At 37.0% G+C, this 19,617-nt stretch overlaps 1 protein-coding gene across 1 annotated transcript in view; it reads left to right on the top strand.

Moving 5' to 3' along the window:
• Window positions 1–18,632, top strand: part of LOC140146007 (alpha-N-acetylgalactosaminide alpha-2,6-sialyltransferase 2-like) — a 33,389-nt gene extending 14,757 nt beyond the window's left edge. The window contains exons 2-8 of the mRNA XM_072167746.1: window positions 5,650–5,833; window positions 9,206–9,374; window positions 9,949–10,135; window positions 10,925–11,164; window positions 15,233–15,316; window positions 16,826–16,916; window positions 17,303–18,632. Coding sequence (XP_072023847.1) covers window positions 5,650–5,833; window positions 9,206–9,374; window positions 9,949–10,135; window positions 10,925–11,164; window positions 15,233–15,316; window positions 16,826–16,916; window positions 17,303–17,470 — 1,123 coding nt within the window. The 3' untranslated portion in view covers window positions 17,471–18,632. The remainder of the gene's footprint in view (window positions 1–5,649; window positions 5,834–9,205; window positions 9,375–9,948; window positions 10,136–10,924; window positions 11,165–15,232; window positions 15,317–16,825; window positions 16,917–17,302) is intronic.
• Window positions 18,633–19,617: the final 985 nt, after the last annotated feature.

Below are 19,617 nucleotides of genomic sequence, written 5' to 3'. Positions count from 1 at the left end.
GAGAGGCAGGGGTGGAGCTGCCGAGGGACTGGAATTATGAGGCTCTGAGGATGCCGCCACGCTTGGAACTGCCCGAGGAAGTATTACTGTATCTCCATCGTACTCAAGTGGCAGCTCCGAACGCTGGCCACCAGGCGAAGCCACACCCATGCCTGAACCGATGCCGCCTGCCTGATAATCAGAGTGCAGAAACAAACATCAGCGACCCTCAAGCCTATGGGAGAGACCCAGACCCTGGCGAAGTCTATCGTCGCTCCCAGAATTATTAAAGTGGAACAGTAAAAACTTAGTTACAGTCATGTTGCAGTCATACTGACAATTAAATCACCTGTTCAAATTAACCCTGACGTATAGGTCCTTAGAATCGACCCTGTAGCTCTTTGTGGGATAAATTTTTGACGACGCTGTATTGAATGTTATATTAGAACCGTCTATCCAATTACCATTCAAATATTTACTCTAAAGTAGCCGCTACACATAATATGTGGATCAAAATTAGTAAAAGTCCCATCCCAGTTCTTTTGAAAGACCATTCTGTCACATTTACCTAAGGCGGTTCTGCACATTATCGCCGCCCACTTTTGCGGTGACCACGAAGCTTCGCCGTTAGAACTTCACTGTCACCGACTGGCAATGTATCGGCGACCGGCAATGCATGGCTCAACAACCAAGGTACTCATCACCGCGAAGCCTGGCTGCCACCAGGATGAACTACTCTGAGTGGATCAATAAACTTCCTTTGAAATCGCTGATTACGCTTGGTGTTAACAAGCTAAAAATCGATCGTATCATCTTGGTCTTGTAGTGTATTGAGTAAAGTCAATGGTTAAGTGTTTGATATCGCTTCAGTATTTTTAACCCCATCAGAACTACCTGCCGATTTGCCAAAATGAATATTGTGTCCAATTTTGAACCAATCATAGAGGGTATTAATAAGATCATCTGCAAATGCAAGTTTGACCATAATTAGTCAAAGCATAGCCATAATTGGCAATTGAAATGAGTATTTCAAGTTATCAACCAATTATAAATGCTGTTAGATGACCAGTAGTCCCCATGGAGGTAATAACATAATATCATAATTATGAATTAATTTGTTGTATTACGTACTGCATCTGTAATGATAACCATCAGTCCAGATCTTTTTACATTAGTGTCTTCCCAAATTTAACCAAAAAGTTACAGCTGTTGAACAGCTATATTTAACCTGCAAGTGTAGGGCCAACGTCAATTCAAACAAGTCAACTAATGGATTAAAAAACGTTTATTTCAGCAACAACAATGCCTTGCCTTTTAGTATATATATCCTATAAAGTGCAAACTATTCTTTTGATAATTTGTTATGACAAGACAAGACAAGACATTTTTGAAGCTACTCGCGGTCCAATTCTTCACGTAGACGAAGTTCGCGGATAAAATTTAAAACAGAACGAAACGTCTTATCACTTTGCCAGATACGGGATCTGTTATTCTGTATAGACTTATTACGTACTGACATTAATGAAATTTGCAATGAGCCAACACATGGGGGATTTGATATTGTATCCCTCATCTAAACACATGAGGAATGTCCCCCTCCCCCACCCCCTGTTTATAGATTCACACCATTGCAAATCCCATATTATACACAGCTGGTCCACAGGATGTTCTCTACACAGTCCATTAATATTGTAAGGATATTCGACAAGTTAACACACTTATCCATATACCGTAAAACCTCGTCTACAAGCATATAATAGCGTTTTTGATGAAAGCTTAATTAATATGAAACAAGAGTGAATATACAAATACAAAAGATTGGTCTTACAATAATACTTGTTTGTATATGATTGGATCTGTAATTTATTTGCTCAAACTCCTTAATGGCGACTGGACTAATTTAGCTTTCATCAGAAGCACTCTATATGCTTGTAGACGAGGTTTTACGGTACATTATCGAAGTAGTTATTGATCAATTGTATCATATTTGACTTTTTACTTATACTTATTATATGTAACAATTGCTTGAAATGATATCATTTTTTAATATTGTTTGATGTCTACAGCATCATTTAAACAAAATCAATGTTGAACATCTGTTGCGTGTTGTGGCCAAATAGCGCGTACGTAGATATAAATAATTTTGAGTAATCTTTTTAACAACATTTTTTCACATTATTGCATTTTGATGTAAAGTATCATAAAAAACACATTTCAAAAACAAATATTGATATGTGAATTCTCCTAATTGCTTAGAACTAAAGAAGCCTTGTATATCAATAATATGAAGTGTAATTCAAACTTTTAAAAATGCAAGAAATATACTGTGAAAAAAAGGAATTTTTGTTTTGCCAAAATGCCCGAAGTCACTAAAAACGTGCATTTTAAGCCCATTCATGATTTTCAAGAGGTCACAGGTCGAAAACCATACGTCACAGAGAAATGTTGTTACTGACTTTTGTGATCAAAACATCCGCCTTAATAAATAAATTGATACACTTTTCATAATGTATAGTATTTTGAATATTCCGTAGCTCCTCAATAAAAATTACCATTTTGTTTTTATGGTAATCTGTTCTGAGCACTACCTGCCGATCTAGCATAGGTCAATTACATGATATCTTCATTTTAATCACCAATCAGATTCATCCCATTTTTTTTTTGCGTGGTGAAATTATTCTAACAATGTTGCTGATTTGTCCAATTGATATGAAAACTTCTTTTTGACCAATAGGCAGGTAGTTCTCATGGGGTTAATTTATTAAATTAACTTTGGGGTGACAAGTGATTTTTGTGTGAAGTGCACAAAATCAGATTTGAGGAGCTTAATATGTATTGAAAAAGTGCGATTAGAGTTTGATATGATTTGAGCGACTCCGTTGTGTTTGGTTCCAATGTCACCACATGTTTTGACATAAACAATAAATACAGATGAAAAACAAAACCACAAACATATGGAATCATAATATCCATTAAAAGACAAAAGAGCATTGCTAATTGAACATATTAGCATAAGCTGTGATATAGAAATTTATAGCTCGCAAATATAAAGCAAAACATTGTTGAATTATTAACACATAGTAGTCATCCAAAGTGTAAACCATGACATATGTTTGGTTTAAGATAGTACTTTGAGTTAATTGTAAGTCAAAGTAATTTTTCAGTTTATATCAATTTATATCATATTTTGTAAAAAATCTCATTTTTTTTTAAAATTTACCAAATTACATCATTTTATGGCAACACTGCTTCCAATGTATACAATTGCCCAAGCTGTTCTCTTCAGATATGAGTGAGGCCAAGTAACCTTCACCACCTGCTATAAAATTACTATCAAGAGTGCTCTAGTATACAGATGGGTTAATATATCACATTTTTCACTATAAGAAATCTCGCAGGTTTGCCAGGTCCAAAAACAAAACATAACGATGATTTTGCAAAAAGGATTTTATACTAAAGCGCTCCACAGACTCCGGGTATTAGACGTACAATATTGTATGTACTGTATGTACGTTATTTAATCTATTGCCATTCTATTTCCAGTAATGTTTAAGTTCTAACGAATGTTTGATGATGTAAAATCGATAATATGTTACGTACTATATCTGGTAGAAATATATTATCGATTTGACGTCTTCAAACATTCGTTAGAACTTAAACATTACTGGAAATAGAATGACAATAGATTAAATAACGTACATATTGTACATACAATATTGTACGTCTAATAAAAAGTCTGTATACTGCTTATGGAGGTTGTCTATATCATGTAATATAACTCATAGCGGTGGTCACCAGCTTCTATTGTTATGCATAGTCGCGCTAAATAGTCGATCGATACATGTAGAATTCAGAGATACACCTTTTTGTTATGAAATTCATTTTCTCAGTCAAATACGAGGGTCATTCAAAATGTTCTACCTCCATCATCACATCTCTGTTATCTTACGTGCCAGGCAATTCAAATTACCCATAATTATTATACTCCTAAATCTAGGCTACAAAATAAAAGCTATTTGGTGGAAATGTGATTTTGGGTTGTTAAGATATGTTGGTTAAAGCGAATACAGATTTGTTACATCGGAAACGGTTAAAAACTGAAGCCACGAGTTTAGTAAGCATCATATTGTAGCTTTGGATAATGTCCATAAAAATGGTTTTAAGATGTGGTTGTCCAATTGCTTACTCAAGATAAATATCTTGGTCCTATTTGAGCTCCTTGACATGCTTTGGGACTTCAAAACAAAATGAAACATGTTTGATATGAGAAGAAAATATCGAAGGGTTTAAGAGACACTTAATGTTAGTGAAATTTGCCAGATTTCGACTAGACCACGTTTAAGGGTAATTCGTAATTACGTCCTATTTTAAGCAATGATCTTGAAGTGCAAATAAGATGAATAGTTTGTTAATAACCTTGTATGTGATTACAAAATACAAAACTGTGCATAAGACTTATTTGATCTAAGTTTAACACCAGGATTTAAAAAAAAATCAGTATCACGCATTATAGTTTTTTCGTGATTGACTTATTTATAATATGAAATTGGTTATTTTTTTTCTTCAAACTTGATTTTTTTGCATATTTGTAATGTTTACACATGTCCCAACTTGCACCTAAATGGAATCGGCTAAATTTGTTGTCTTTGCAGGTCAACAGAGCAAAGTTCGACATATTATCATAAATTTAAAATTATGATAATATGTCCTCCCATAGGGCTGCATGTTAAATGGCCAAAATAACCAGTGAGGTTTCTTTCTCTCTACCTTGTTATTTCAAATTAAAATGGACAGCAACCCTTCCCGGCAGTTATTACTGATATTATTTCAACATTTTGAAGATCGGAGAATAATAAAATTTGACTGAAATATATGACATTAAGGCTTTAAGGGACCGTTCACAAACACTTGTTAGGGGGGCCTGCTGCAAAAAGAGGGGGCTTAAAAGTTTTGACCCTCCTAAGGGGGGGCTGACAAAATTAAACCAAGTTTTTCTTGGAAAATTGAGTTTATATGCTTTTCTATATGGGGTTGACTCATAATTTTCATGTCAAAAAGGGGGGCCCCTGACATTTTTGAGATCTGAAAAAGGGCCCCGAAAATATTTTGCGTCAGTCCCCCCCCAACAAGTGTTTGTGAACGGTCCCTATACTTTGTCATAGGCAGCAAATTCACTATCATAACTGCTTTAGAAGTTTAAAGGAAGTCTCCGGCAATCACAATCACAATATGTAAGAAAAATAATTATCAAGCACGAATCACATGGTTTTATTTAACTCATAGTGACCATAGTTTCTACCTGCAAATATACAAATTATCAGGCGGTGATGGAAGCGATATCGCCAATTTTGAGGTCGCCATTGGATTAACACATAATCATGAAATCTTCACAAACAATTCTAAATTTGTTATGTGGTGTCAAAGCAAAATTATCTTACTCTAAAACCGTCGGGGTACGACAGTGTACCACATTGCAAGTATGTTAATTTTCCATTTGTAATTGCTAACCGTGTATTTTGAATGGGGCTGTCAGCCCTGTATATTCGCCAGCCTCGTATGTCACGTTGCGTTTCCTATGCCGCCTGCAAATTATGCTTAAAAATTAGCGCCCTCAATGTGTTTGCGCCATCGATGTTTTAATCTAGTTAATAAAGTCACATATTTCTGTAGGTCCAATGCAGAAGATGACAAGATACAAGCTGTTTTGCACAACTTAGAATCGACAATAGCTCCGGACAGTTCTCTACACGTAGATACAGACTTTCTTCAAAACATTCGGTGGTTCCTGGGAAATAAAAGCACTGTGAATTATGAGAAGTCATACAGACATGATGATCAGTATTTGAAATACATGGTAAGTAGGGTTGTTTTCGTTTATTTGTTTGTTTGTTTCTTTGTTTGTTTGTTTGTTTAACTCTCGGTTTAGGTGGACACACACTTAGGTCATGATAGGTCATGATGGGACCAGGATCAATCAAACTACTCAAGCAAACTTTTTTCTCATTTCAGTCATTTAACTAAGAAACTGCAGTTAACATTAAAACATTGATCTCATAGGAAATGAGTCAATAATCAATAATCACATCTATTATTTTCATAGGTTTTGCCGTTCTTGTGTTAATGAAATAATAGGAGGAGGAGAAGGAGGAATTGGGGAAGAAACCACATGGATAACAATATACCCGTCCATGCTTCGCATGCGGGTATAAAGAGATCGAGGATGTTTTCGATCCTATATAGTAGGCTCGGTGACAATCTGATCCAGCCCAAACTTAGCTGAAATCTCCAGCATGTGGTTTGACAGGGCAACATTATTATTGGGAGCCAGGTGGTATGGACTGGGTTGGCCAATTAAAGCCATAATGTGTGATTTGCTTCACAGCAACGCCCTCAATTTTACTCGGATTGCTACTTTTGCATAATTATAATGCCCAGTGGTGTACTAAAATACCACGTAAAAGACTAAGCCTGAAGTGCTTTAATAACAGTAAAATTTAACTTTTTGTATTAAAACCGGGTAGACCCGGTAGAGTTCACCAATCACAATGCTTGCTAACATGTCCCCTAGATGTCAGCTTATGTGTACACATGTCAAGCGCAATGCTCCGTGAAGTATTACATATAATACGATCGGCGAGCGTAGTACACGCATTGTAGTCGCTGGAATGAAATCGCAATTTTCTTCGTCATTCCTCATTTGTTTGGCTTGAAATTAAAAGTGGATAATGTGATCAGTGCAAACAAATATTTGAATAGGAATCTATTCTTAATGCAAATCACACATTATTGCTTTAACATCGGGAAGGTTGAAGGCTCCAGCTAAATACATTTGGCTGTTATTTTATTTACTAGCTTTACAAAAAGACTCACGTAACTGATCAAAATGCTCATTGGGAACGATAGAATGAACCAATGATGATTTGTTTGGCTCCTTGAAGTTCAATTGAAACCCAGACTGCCTCATAATCTGAGTCAAGGTCCACTCTATGAGTGGCTATGAGGTCGTTTTGGTTGCTATGAGTACTCCTCCTTTGGCAGAACCAAAATTACGGTCTTTAAAAAAAAAAATGAAAAACCATAAAGTTCGTTACTGTTCACAGAATTATTCAAATGTGTCTCGGACCCTATGATGATATCCGGGTCGCGAAATATTATAGTTAACATTTGAAATGGGAGCCCGTTTAAGCAACTGCATACGCACACCGACATCGCCTGGTTAATAATTACATTGTACAGCAGAGACACTAAAATGAGTACACGGGATCGATACACGTGAGTGTGCTATGCACGATTTGATATTCAGGCGATAAATCCGTAATTTTTTTGTTCTAAAGAAGCCATATTTAGATCCTTGAACTTGAACATATGTGTTGAAAGGATATGATAGTCGTTAGCTTGAGTATTGAGAAAGAAGCGTGCGTCTTGAACTCAAAAACTGACCAAAATTCTGATTTTATATGTGCCGAACTATAGCGCAGCGTAGTATAGGCTAGCTGCACTCACTCGTGGACATGTGGTGGAGGCAGTCTAAAAGCAGATGACCCATGGCGTATACATGCTCACTCACACACAGATAGGTCAATTACCAGGCTATTGTCAGTAGCCTTAGTCGGATGTCAATCAGCTCATTATGCGTCTCAAAATTATTAAACAGGTCGGAACAAAATGACCATGCGTGGCTGTGGATTCATACTACCATGGCGATTTCTGCCATGAAGATATCGGAGCAATGACACTGTGATACGCCTATTAGGGTTAGGGCCCGGGTCAGGTTTAGGGTAGGGTTAGGATTAGTCTTAGGGTTAGGATTAGGTTTAGGGTAAGGATTAGGTTTAGGATTAGGGTTAGGTTTAAGTTTAAGTTTAGAGTTAGGATTAGTGTTAGGGTCTCAGGGTTAGGGTTCATTATTGATCGGAGATTATTACGTTTTCACTAGTAATAGTATATCGTGTGTTTGCGCTTTTATTCCGTATTCAATAAGTATAATAAACAGACGCATTTCTTTCTTGCAGAGCGACTCGTAGCACAGTGGTCTGACTATGGATCCATAGGTTGTTGGTTCGAACCCCGGTCAATCCGTGGTAGAATTTTATTCTAATATGTATCGTTTCTTTTTGTTAAATAAGAAGAAATAATTATGACACTATGGTGAAATATAGCCTCATAAACACTATCTATGTAATAATACTGGTAGTCTGTGAGTCTGTGCCTCTGTGAGTCTGTCTGTCCGCCTAATTTCTCGGAGACTAGGGGAGCACGTTCCTCAAACTTGGTGGGTGGGTGCATCACCGGGGTGCATCTTGGCCCCAGATAGAACAAGTTTGTATTGGGTGACCTTGACCCATTGTCAAGGCCACCCGAGGTCATCCAGGGGTCATCTGATGTCAAATTAGCAAAAACAGTAGTATGGCCATGAAACTTGGTGGGTACAGTCAACAATTAGAATCAAATTTGTGGAAGGTCATTTCGGGGTCATCCGAGGTCATCCAGGGGTCATCTGATGTCAAATTACTAAAAAAAATTTGTATGGGCATGAAACTTGATGGGTACAGTCAACATTTAGAGCCAAATTTTGGAAGGTCGTTTTAGGGTCATCCGAGGTCATCCAGGGGTAAGCCGATGTCAAATTACTAAAAACTGTCGTATGTGCATGAAACTTGGTGGGTACAGTCATTATTTTGAGCCAAATTTTTATAAGATCATATCGGGGAAATCCAGGGGTCAGCTGAGGTCAAATGAGTAAAAACTGTCATATGGACATGGAACTTGGTGGGTACAGTCAACATTTGAAGCCACATTTTGGAAGGTCATTTTGGGGTCACCAGGGGTCATTTGAGGTCTAATTAGCAAACACTGACGGATGGGAATGAAACTTGGTTGGTGCAGTCACCATCAGCCAGGTAATCGCGCCCGGCCGAGAACCGCTAAATACGGGTAACCGCCTAGTACATTTATATTATTATAAGTTTCTCCTATTCAAATGTATACGGAAAAAAATTGCGTCCGGGTCTTTATCATCCATACAAACCCTCAGATACATAATTTGGTGGCGAATATCCTGGAAGTTTACAAGTAGGATTTTTAAACTGTTTCTTTTTGGTTTGAAGTAGGTCTAGGTCTATTGTTCTGGTAATCCTAGTTTTTTGGAGGATGGTGATGAGGATGCTAGAGATTGAAAAGTCTATGGCTAACAGGCATATCATTAAATCTCATTTTGTTTCCACAGAGATGCCCAAACACAGTAAGACGAAAAATGCTTGCCATGAAAGAGATGAAGGGCGTATACATTCCAGATATGCCGTTGTTAATGTGGAATGAGCATATCAATAAAGATGAATATAAACGATTGCACGATTTTTCATCCATCTATGGTTGGAAAGATATGGACTATGATGGTAAGTATTTAAAGAAATGATTTATTGTTACGATACACCTTGTTTATAGGTTAATTAATACATATGATTTGTTGAGAGTTAAATTTTAGAAAATAATGCACGCGTATTGAGATGTTGATGCGTCCAATGCACTAGCCCCACAGATAAAAGGCATCAGACTTCAGAGCGAGAGCTCCCTAGTTCGAACCCAAGTGTGGTTGGAAGAATGTTCTCGTGAAAATATTTGTGCTAACTTGGAATTACCCTGAACAAGGAACTAACTGCACTGCCTAATTGACTTGATTTGTACTCGTACTTTACTTAAGGAGTTTATTCTGGTTGTGATGGTTATATGTGGGTATTGACTAGGATAAGCTAGGATACTGCGCCTATGTTGTATTGCGTCGCTTTTATTTTATTGTGATGGATAAGGGAATTATACACTATTTCACCTGTGAGTGAAAATCAGAAGTTGACATAATTATTTAGCTTCATGATTTTTCAATTCCACAAAATAAGCAACTCACTAATTATCTTATTTGTATAGATTGACAATTGACCTCAAAAAATGTTGTCATTCTGTGATTTATTTCAGTTATTGCATCTGCTTTAAACGTGTTAAATTCATCTAGCAGTCGGTACTTATTTGACGATCGTCTGATCAATGGCAAGCTACCAAAGGGAAACTCATCTTGTATACGATGTGCAGTAATAGGAAATGGTGGGGTGTTGAACGGCTCAAAAATGGGCAAAGAGATAGATGGAAATGATTATGTATTTAGGTAGGTGGCCAGTACAGGCTCTGGGTTGACTCAATTCCGTGTACATGGCTCTTTTAGAAATTTATTTTGCATATAGTGTATTTTAATGGATAACACCTATTTGGCGGCCATTTTGGACGCCATATTCAATTTTACTTGATCTGAATTTCTTACCCAAACTTTTTTTGAATGTCTTAGTATATACTGTATAACATGAAAATGGAAAGTAAATTTCTAAAAGAGTCATGTACACGAAATCACCCCAGAGCCTAGAGTATGTATACTTTCATGGAACAAAGATTAGAATACCTAACAATGTCACTGGGTGGTCTATCACTTTTTGCATAAAATTGGTAGAGCTGAATTATAAATTTGTTACTTATGAGATGGATTTCATGAAACTGTTCTACGCATGTTGTGCGACTAAAGGAATATCTCTTGGGATGGTTTAACTCATGCAACTTTCTCATTTTGTAAATTTGACAAAATGTTAGGGATCATGTATTATATATTTTTTCTATATATAAACAGATAGGCCTATGTAGGCCAGGCTACATGGTTCCAAATTTAATGCCTTCTTTGTCATTGTTTGCATTTTCGTGTGATTTTTAACCGATAATCAATTATGGCCTATACTTTTGTGCATAGCCAGATTTGTCTAATTTTGTGAGGCGGCGCTAAAATTATGACGTCATAGTGACATTAAATATTTATTTTACAGTAATATCAATAACAATATGAAATTACAATAACTAAATTTACTCCTTTTTTCATTCAATTATTGTAATTTTGCAAGTTTTTGTCTTTCAGAGTCAACACTGCATTAACTAAAGGATACGAAGACGATGTGGGGGCAAAAACGTCGTTTTATTGTTTTACAGTTAACACATTAACAAACACTTTAATGGCGAGCAGGAAATATGGCTTCGTGGCTCCGCCCGGTAATACCGATGTTCGCTACATATTCTTCGCTAATGAACTATGGACTTATCAGTTAATAAATGCGTATATTAGAAATGTGGAGCTTCCAAAAGATCCAATTAGAAATAGGTAATAAGATTTAAATAAAAAAATCACTCACCAATTCCAACAGAATTAATTTCGCATACATCCATCTCCCAAAGCTAACACAAAAACATATAAGTCCCCAAAAATCCATGTTTCTAAAATGAATGGTGATTAAATGAATTCTGTTGCAATTAGTGGTGGGTTAAGGGGTACTACACCCTTGCTCAATTTTGTGCCTATTTTTTTTTTTTTTTCAAAAATTATAGCGCATTGGTGACAAGTAAGATATGTATATTATAGGGGCAAGGACTACAACTACTGCACTGAAAATTTTATTGCAGCACAGATAACAGTTGTGGAGTTACAGTCAAAAATGAGGGAAAACCAATATTTGATCAATAAATCAATAACTACTTGCTTTGAGTTGCTGAATTTTCTTGCCCCTATAATATACATATCTTACTTGTCACCAATGTGCTCTAATTTTTGAGAAAAATGCAAAAATAGGCAAACAATTGGCCAGGGGTGTAGTACCCCCTTAACCCCTTATTTTTCTTAATTTGATTGGCCTAATCATAGATCATGGCCTAATGAACAAATAAACACAATGTGGAACGGTTGCTCGCTACAAGAGGAAACTGAATACGAGGGTCGGTCAGTATAAGTAATGAAAGTTGAATCGTAATCACGTAAACACTGTACCTTTGTCTTTCAAACAACACTTGTAAAAATAATTATATCACACACTTAATTACGTAACAGCGTTAGCATAAAATCAATAGTCTACAGTCATGAGCCATAGGAAATGAGAGGCTTAAATGAGGTGTTGTTGTATATTTTAGATTTTCTCGGGAATTCAAGTACGGAGAGTGGTGCCTTTTGGAATAGTAGTAGAACACAAACTTTCAGTTCTAACTGTTTTAGTTTATTAATAATGTATGGTCAATTATGTGTTATTTTTTACAAAAACAAGGTTTTTATTTCTAAAAACATTTTGATACTGCCAACAATAGCAAACGTGGACATTTAAGTTTTAGCCAGTTCTGTTGACTAATCCCCAAAAATTAAAACGGGACACACCGACACCGCCTGGCTAATAATTATTTGGTGCAGAAGGGACACTAAAATGAATACACGGGATCGATACACGTGAATTGCTATGCACGATTTTGATATCAGACGAAAATCTTCTGATACCGGGTTAGAAAATGATGAATATCTCCCGTCATGATTTTTTTCTCAAGAAACCAGATTTGGTCTCATAAACTTGGAAATACGTGTTGAACAGATATGATAGTCGCTAGAATGCGCTTTGAAAATTGGCCGTGCGCTTTGAACTCAAAATTTGACCATTTTATATTGCGTTGGTCCTGTTATGGACTACAGCGTGCAGCGTGTAGTACAGCTGCACTCACTGTAGGCAGTATAAAAGTCGATGACCATTGACCTCAATGGGGTATACAAGCTTAATCACGCACAACCAAGATCGATTACCCGGCTATTGTGAGTAGCCTTAGTTATGTCCCTCGACTAATTATTAGTTTAAAAGAGCTTTAAAGGTTTGAACCAAATGGCTAATCGTGGCTGTGGATTTAACCTACCATGGCGATTCCTGCCATGAAGATATAGGGTCGAAGACACTGTGCGGGAGTTTCCAGTGTTTATAACAGATCCGCAATTAAGTTCATCAGAATTGTCAATAGAGACCTATTCGGTTAATCCCGTAAGCCTTTACCATGTTTACGGGTAGATCTGAGATGTCGTCATTTGCGCCAATGCGCAGATCGTTTAGCGAACATCGGTACTGTGCATGCCAAGGGGGCGCAACACTAATTCAGCGTCCCATAGAAACACGTTTAAATCGGCCACAGAGTTCCTTTATAAGCTAGAGAGAAACCCGGGGAGAGGAAGTGCTGAACATGTTCACATAACCACCTTCAACTCATTTGCATAGAATTGGATACCAGGATCGTATTCTGATTCGTTGAACTTCTAATTAGCATACTTTTGGATACCTCCGTATTTGATATTTACCTAATTAATTATTAATACCTCAATGACGCACTTCTCAAAGGGAAGAAACTGGACCAATGGTCCATACTAAATATTGTTAATATCCCCAAAACAGGAGATCTTAGTTCAGGAAACAATTATCGCGGTATCAGTCTAACCTCCATCGTAGCTAAAACCTACAACAGAATGATACTTTTAAGTTCTGAAATTGACAAGCATCTGAGAACAAATCAGAATGGATTTAGAGTTGATTTAAGAGGTAAAGGCGCATAACCTGCCAGCGATAATAACATTCATCGACTTAAAGAAAGCTTTTGACACCATCCATAGAGGCAAGATACTCCATGCCTACCGGTATTCCGGAACTCATTGTTGAAGCTATTGGCAAAATGTACCAAAACACAAAAGCCAAAGTAATATCACCAGATGGCAAGACAGAATTGTTTGAAATCTTAGCAGGGGATACCCTCGCCCCATACCTGTTTGTGATTGTCCCCGACTTTGCACTGAGAATAGCTATTGATGGAAATGAAGAGGAGCTATGATTTTTGCTAGGACTTTGATTTTGCTGACGACATTGCACTGTTGTCTGAGGAAATACACCACTGCTTCATAGAGTGGAGACTGAAGATGAATGGAAGTAAAACAAAGTATATGTCCTGCAATAACGGGAGAGAAAGCATCACAACAAATGAGAGTGAAGTACTAGAGGAGGTAGACGACTTCAAATACCTTGGCGCTTGGATGAAAAACACAGAAAGGGATGTAAAGTTACGTAAAGCAGCAGCATGGAGGGCGTGCAGTAAACTTAAGAAAATCTGGAGGTCAACTCTTACCAGGAGTTTCAAACTTCGAATCTTTGCTGCTTTATGGACCATCACCCCTAAACTTGCAAATAGTCTCGATGGCTGTTACAGCCGCACGCTAAGAACTGTTCTGAATGTGCATGGGAAAGAACATAATGTCAAATCCAGACCTATATATATGGAGATCTTCCAAAAATAAGCCACAAGATCAGGGAAAGAAGAACCCATTTGCTGGCCACTGTTCCAGAAGTGGATACCTAAGCATGGGAGGCGGAAACCTGGAAGACCTGCTCTGACCTACATTGATATTCTGGAAGATGACACTGTACTGGAGGCAGCAGACTTCAAGACAGCAATGGAGGACAAGAAGTTGTGGAAAGCCATCACAGTTCGAGGAAACCACTCGGATTAAGCACGCAAGTAAGCACCTCAACGGTGTTTACATAGTGACGTCATTAGAGCTGGTCACTGCGTCACATATTCGACAAATGAACGTTTGCACTTTTCTTACCATTACTGTAATATTGTGTAATATTCTTTCCATATTACTGTAATATTGTGAAATACCATATAACTGACGTGTTAGTCCAGTTTGATAGGAAAATATTTCTGCCGACGACCCTATGTTCACATTGGCTACATACGCTGTATTGTCACTATTTCGCGGTGCAAAAAGTAAGGGCAAAAATATCCTAAACTTTCCGCTCATTTCAAAGTCGGAAGTTGTCCTAATCCACCACAGAGCATTGATTCTGAGGTAAAATGTCCGTTTTTTCTGCATGCAATCAATAAAATAATACACTTGTCAAATTCATGATATTGAGTGATTTAAAGTGAACATGTTGTTAAATAATGGTAACTACAATCTCATCGGAGGACTTCATCAGGTATGACCGATATGGTCATCTGAGACCCGGCAAAGAAATGGGAATGGTTTCCGATGTTCCTTAGTCCCTTTTGCAGACTTCAGAAGTGGATCTTAGACGTGACACATAGAGGTTTGTGTTCTCCTCTCCTCTCTGTTTAGGGTGTTAATTGGGAGAGAACACGACAAAAGGTCCAGAGAAGTTCGGGAAGCAATGAAATTACCAGAATTTCGTTATTACATAAAATACGTTGTGATTTAGTGTTGCGCCCTCTCAAAACCGTAAAGTGCGCAGTAACGATCTGCGCATCGGCGTGACAACATCACAGGTCCAGTCTAACCGGAACGGCTTATGGGTTTTACCGAAATAAAACTTGGTATGTGAAGAAACATTAATTTATATTTATGTTTTATTCTTTTTCACAGATCTGCACCAAAATTCCCAAAGAATCTAACAGCGCAAAATGTCAAAGTAGTTCATCCCGACTTTGAAAGATATATAAAATGGAGGTAGGTAAAACTAAGCAGTTTGGTCCTATGATCACTGTGAGCGTGTTTATAGTGAGCCAGATTATCCGGTATTTAGCGTATAAGCATGTATCATACGGTATTGGTCTCCACTATAAACAGACCAATAATGGTTATTGTCGCACATATTATACGGAATGGATATCCTTCGAAAAGGCGATGGATATTGCAGTATAATCTTTCCGTATACGGCCACTATAAACAGACAGGGCGCCGCGATACCCTTAATTCAAGGAAGTGGAGCAGGGTTTATATTCCCAGCTCAAACTTGTCACTGTAATAACACATCAACTACAAATTGTGTACGGTACTGTAGCAATAATATGCAGGTATCATGTCATTTCGACGGCAAATTATTTGAAATTGGCACCATATTTGTGTCTCCCACATTGCATTGCGGTGACCTCGAACATGCTGAGTTTAACCACTTGTGTCGGAATCGGATTCAGAATAGCGCTATTGGTCGACCGATGGCAGGGGATGATACTAAATTCACGTTTTTATGTTGACAATTAATGCAAAACTATGATGAATTTCGTACGTTGGTTTGAATTCTACTATATGCGAGGCAAGCTATCGATCGATTTTGAATAATTCACACCAAACTCTTACTCGTCCCTTATATTGAATCGTACCTGTTGAAGAGAGTAAAAACGCCCTCTAGCAAGGTCTCACCCTCCGGAAATGGGTCAAGTTACTATGCTCCCATGATCCATCACTGATTTGTTTTTCAAAAAAAGTCTTTTAATTTGATATTGGAATGACTTTTTGCAATAGTAAATTATAATTTGCTGTCAAATGCGAATACGTGACAGGCCGGGGTGACAGGTATAAAGATAAGAAATACAAGTAGTATATGAAGTAATGAACAACTTTAACACGTTAACATTGGGGATTCCCCGATGTTTGTTTTGTGGGGAATCCCCAATGTCTAAATTTAGCACCTTGTTTCAATAAGTAACTGTGCGGATTCCCCATGTTTGTTTTGTGGGTAACCCTATGTCTAAATTTTCCGGTTATCCCGTAATTTGTTGTTTTTACGGGATAACCGGAAAATTTGCTGCCAGTGGGTTCCCCGTACTTTTACGGGAACCAGTAAAATTACGGAATTTAAATTTTACTTTCACTGTGTTTAAGCAGGATTAAGTGGAAGTTAATAGTGATACACATGGGTTTTCAGTATTACATGTAGATGTGCGGGTGGGTGTGGAGGTAGGTAGGTGGTTCTAATCACAAAGTGCTGTTTTGCTTACGGCTGGTTCCCGTAAAACTACGGGAAATTTCGAAATACGGGCGTCCGATAATTTACTTTCATTTTTTACAAGGCCGGTAATAAGTCACTTATGTCCGACCGTGTGAACACGATTTAAATGTACATTGAATCTATGACCAATTAAATCACCCAGTACTTTTTATTGGGGCAGTCTGTATACTGAATGAAACCATAGTGTAATCACTATGTGATAACTGCTCTATTGATTATGTTTTCAGTTGGGTAAATTCTACAAGACAGCACAGCGAAATATACAGACCTACAACAGGTGGAATAATGTTGCTATTAGCAATACATACTTGTGATGAAGTAAGTATTCTCTTAAACAATAATATGCGATTTGCATAAAGAATAGAATCTTATTTAAGCGTTAGTTTTTCACTGATCACATTGTCCCCTTTTAATTTCGAGCCAAACATCAGAGGCAAAACGAAGAAAATAGTCATTTCATTCCAGCGCCTACAATTATGTATTTCATTGAGCGGAGCTTCACACAGCTGGGACGTATAAATAAGACGTCAGACGAATAATGACATGAACCCAGTTTATATGTCACTGATTCAATGATACACATGAGCTCACATATCACTCTATCGTTGCACTCTGAGTAAAACCAGAGATCTCCGAATTTAATATAAAAACTTCAATAATTACTATAAATTAATTAATTTTTCTCCTTCTTTTTTATTTCGCAGGTAAATGTATATGGTTTCGGTGGAAGTTATGCCAACTTTTCAGAATATTACTATGACAAAACATTTCGAAAGCATGTGAATTATGCCAATCATGACAATAACGCAGAAAATATCCTATGGCAACGACTACATGAATTAGGGATAATCAATCTCTACCACAGAGACTGAGGTTGTACCAGATCAACATAGGTTGCATGTAATCAGTCTCTTCCACTGTGATTGAAACAGCACAGGCTCTTGGAGGGAAAATCTGTAGCAATCAAGTTATATTGCGCAAAAATCATCGCCCTCAATTTTTCTTGAATTTCTACTTTTTGCTTGCAATGCCCAATGGTGTACTAAAATACCATGCCGAAGACTAAGCCTGCAAAGTTTAATTACAGTAAAATTTCCTATGATAAACTCAATCTCCCAATGCAGTAAAAAATACATATTTTCTTAACATATGGGTCTGTCATTCCTTTTTTCTTCCAGATTTCGCACCCATATTTATAAAATGAGATTGTCAATAGAGTTATCTTGGTACTATCTGAAATATGAAATATCAATGTTTCTAATTTTTGGGAAAAGGTGTGATGCATTGATCCTAAAACATGTCTTTGATTTTTGGCCCAAAAGGGGTAAATTTGGATGTTAATTTTTGGTTGGACATCAATTTCAACACACTTTGGCCCCACATAAACCTGGGGGCCACTAACATTACGTAATGGACACCATGCTCATGTATGGACTCTTGAAACGCACCCTAAAAGAGTATTACTCAGCGCGTGCAATTCGGTGCAAAACATACCCTAACAAGTATTTTGCCATTTTTATTAAAAAAAAAAAAAAAATTCATGTTCAGGTTCTTGTTTAACATTAGTAGTTTGATGTTTCTTAATATTTTACCCTACGATGTGTTCTGATAGAAGCCAAACATAGCCTATTTCACCCTTTTTATTTTGCCATTAAACTTTGGTACCCTAAGCAAGTATTTTGCTTGGAAAAGTATACCCTTTTTCCTGATTTTTGGCGTTTTTGACACCCTAAACATATACAGCGCTGTACTTGCCCAATGCTGAAAAACAACCCTTTTTACTTGTTTTTGTACATGAGCATGGTGTCTACTTTGAAATACACGTGCTCCCGGGCACATAAACAAAAATAAAACCAATTGTTCTGACTTAAAGATGCTAGAAACACTACAACAATGTATTGTTTACAAACTTAATATTCCCTTTCAACAGGCATTAAATATGGGAATAGATTTTATTCAATAACTTCAATAAACATGATAAACATAGGCTTAAGAATAGGGATGGGTGCTTGAAGCCGAAACACCTTACCCCCCGCCCCCTTAAAGGTGAACCTCATTGAAAATAAAGTTATATATCAATGGAAAGCTTATGATGTCAGGATATTAAAAATAATTTTTACCGATTTTTTTGATTGCTAATAAAGCTGAAAAATTAAAAAAATGATTGAATTTTTGGTCTTTTTTAAGGCGCCCAAAAAGCACCCAAATCAATCGTCTATGACCTTGGAAATGCTCGTGACGTAAGCTCAGGGTTCGCAGTCACGTGATCCTACTCGGAAACATGTAAACAAGACTTGCTTCCTGTACTTTGCAAGCTGCCCGGCAAGTCTGATTTTCACAATAAAGCTTGAAATTAGAGGAATCTTCAAATTGCTGGTTCCTTCTATATATATTAGAAATAATAGAATTATTGTCAACACATAAATTTTCCGTACATTTTTGACAAAATCAGTCATAACTGGCTGGGTATAACTGGGTAATTGAGTTTGAATTTCGCGCTGGGATCAATCCCATGCGCAAATGCTGCTACCGTTCATGTCATGGACTGAACATGATCGAATAACAAATTAAATAGTTGTTTGTGACATTCCCTATATATTCTTGATTCATTTTAAAATGTCTGATTTAAAAAATATCGTCTTGCAGTAATTAAAAAAATAATAAAAAACCGCCGATTTCATCAAATCCAGCCCATAAAAGGTTTTCATATTTAGCGTATTGCGGTAATACATTCTTTCCACACAATCGCGATTGAAAGAAACAGATACTCAGGCAGATACTTTATTATAAAATAAATACAATTTAGGCTTAGTATGCCGTTATTTGATGGAATTCTGAAATCTGAATAAAATTAAAATATTGTCACTTGTGTCATGATTCTTTAATGATAGTACAATCAGTGTACGGTACTGAAAAAGTGAAACATTCATGTTTTATGGATTACCGAACACGATGCGTAACAGCGTAAATTGCTGCTGAATTGCAGGGACGGATACGCACAAACACAGCGACTCGCTTC

The sequence above is a fragment of the Amphiura filiformis genome, chromosome 2 (genome assembly GCF_039555335.1).
Source record: "Amphiura filiformis chromosome 2, Afil_fr2py, whole genome shotgun sequence".
Taxonomy (NCBI): domain Eukaryota; kingdom Metazoa; phylum Echinodermata; class Ophiuroidea; order Amphilepidida; family Amphiuridae; genus Amphiura; species Amphiura filiformis.
The sequence above is the reverse complement of the archived record's forward strand: the minus strand, read 5'-3'. Positions and strand labels throughout refer to the sequence as shown.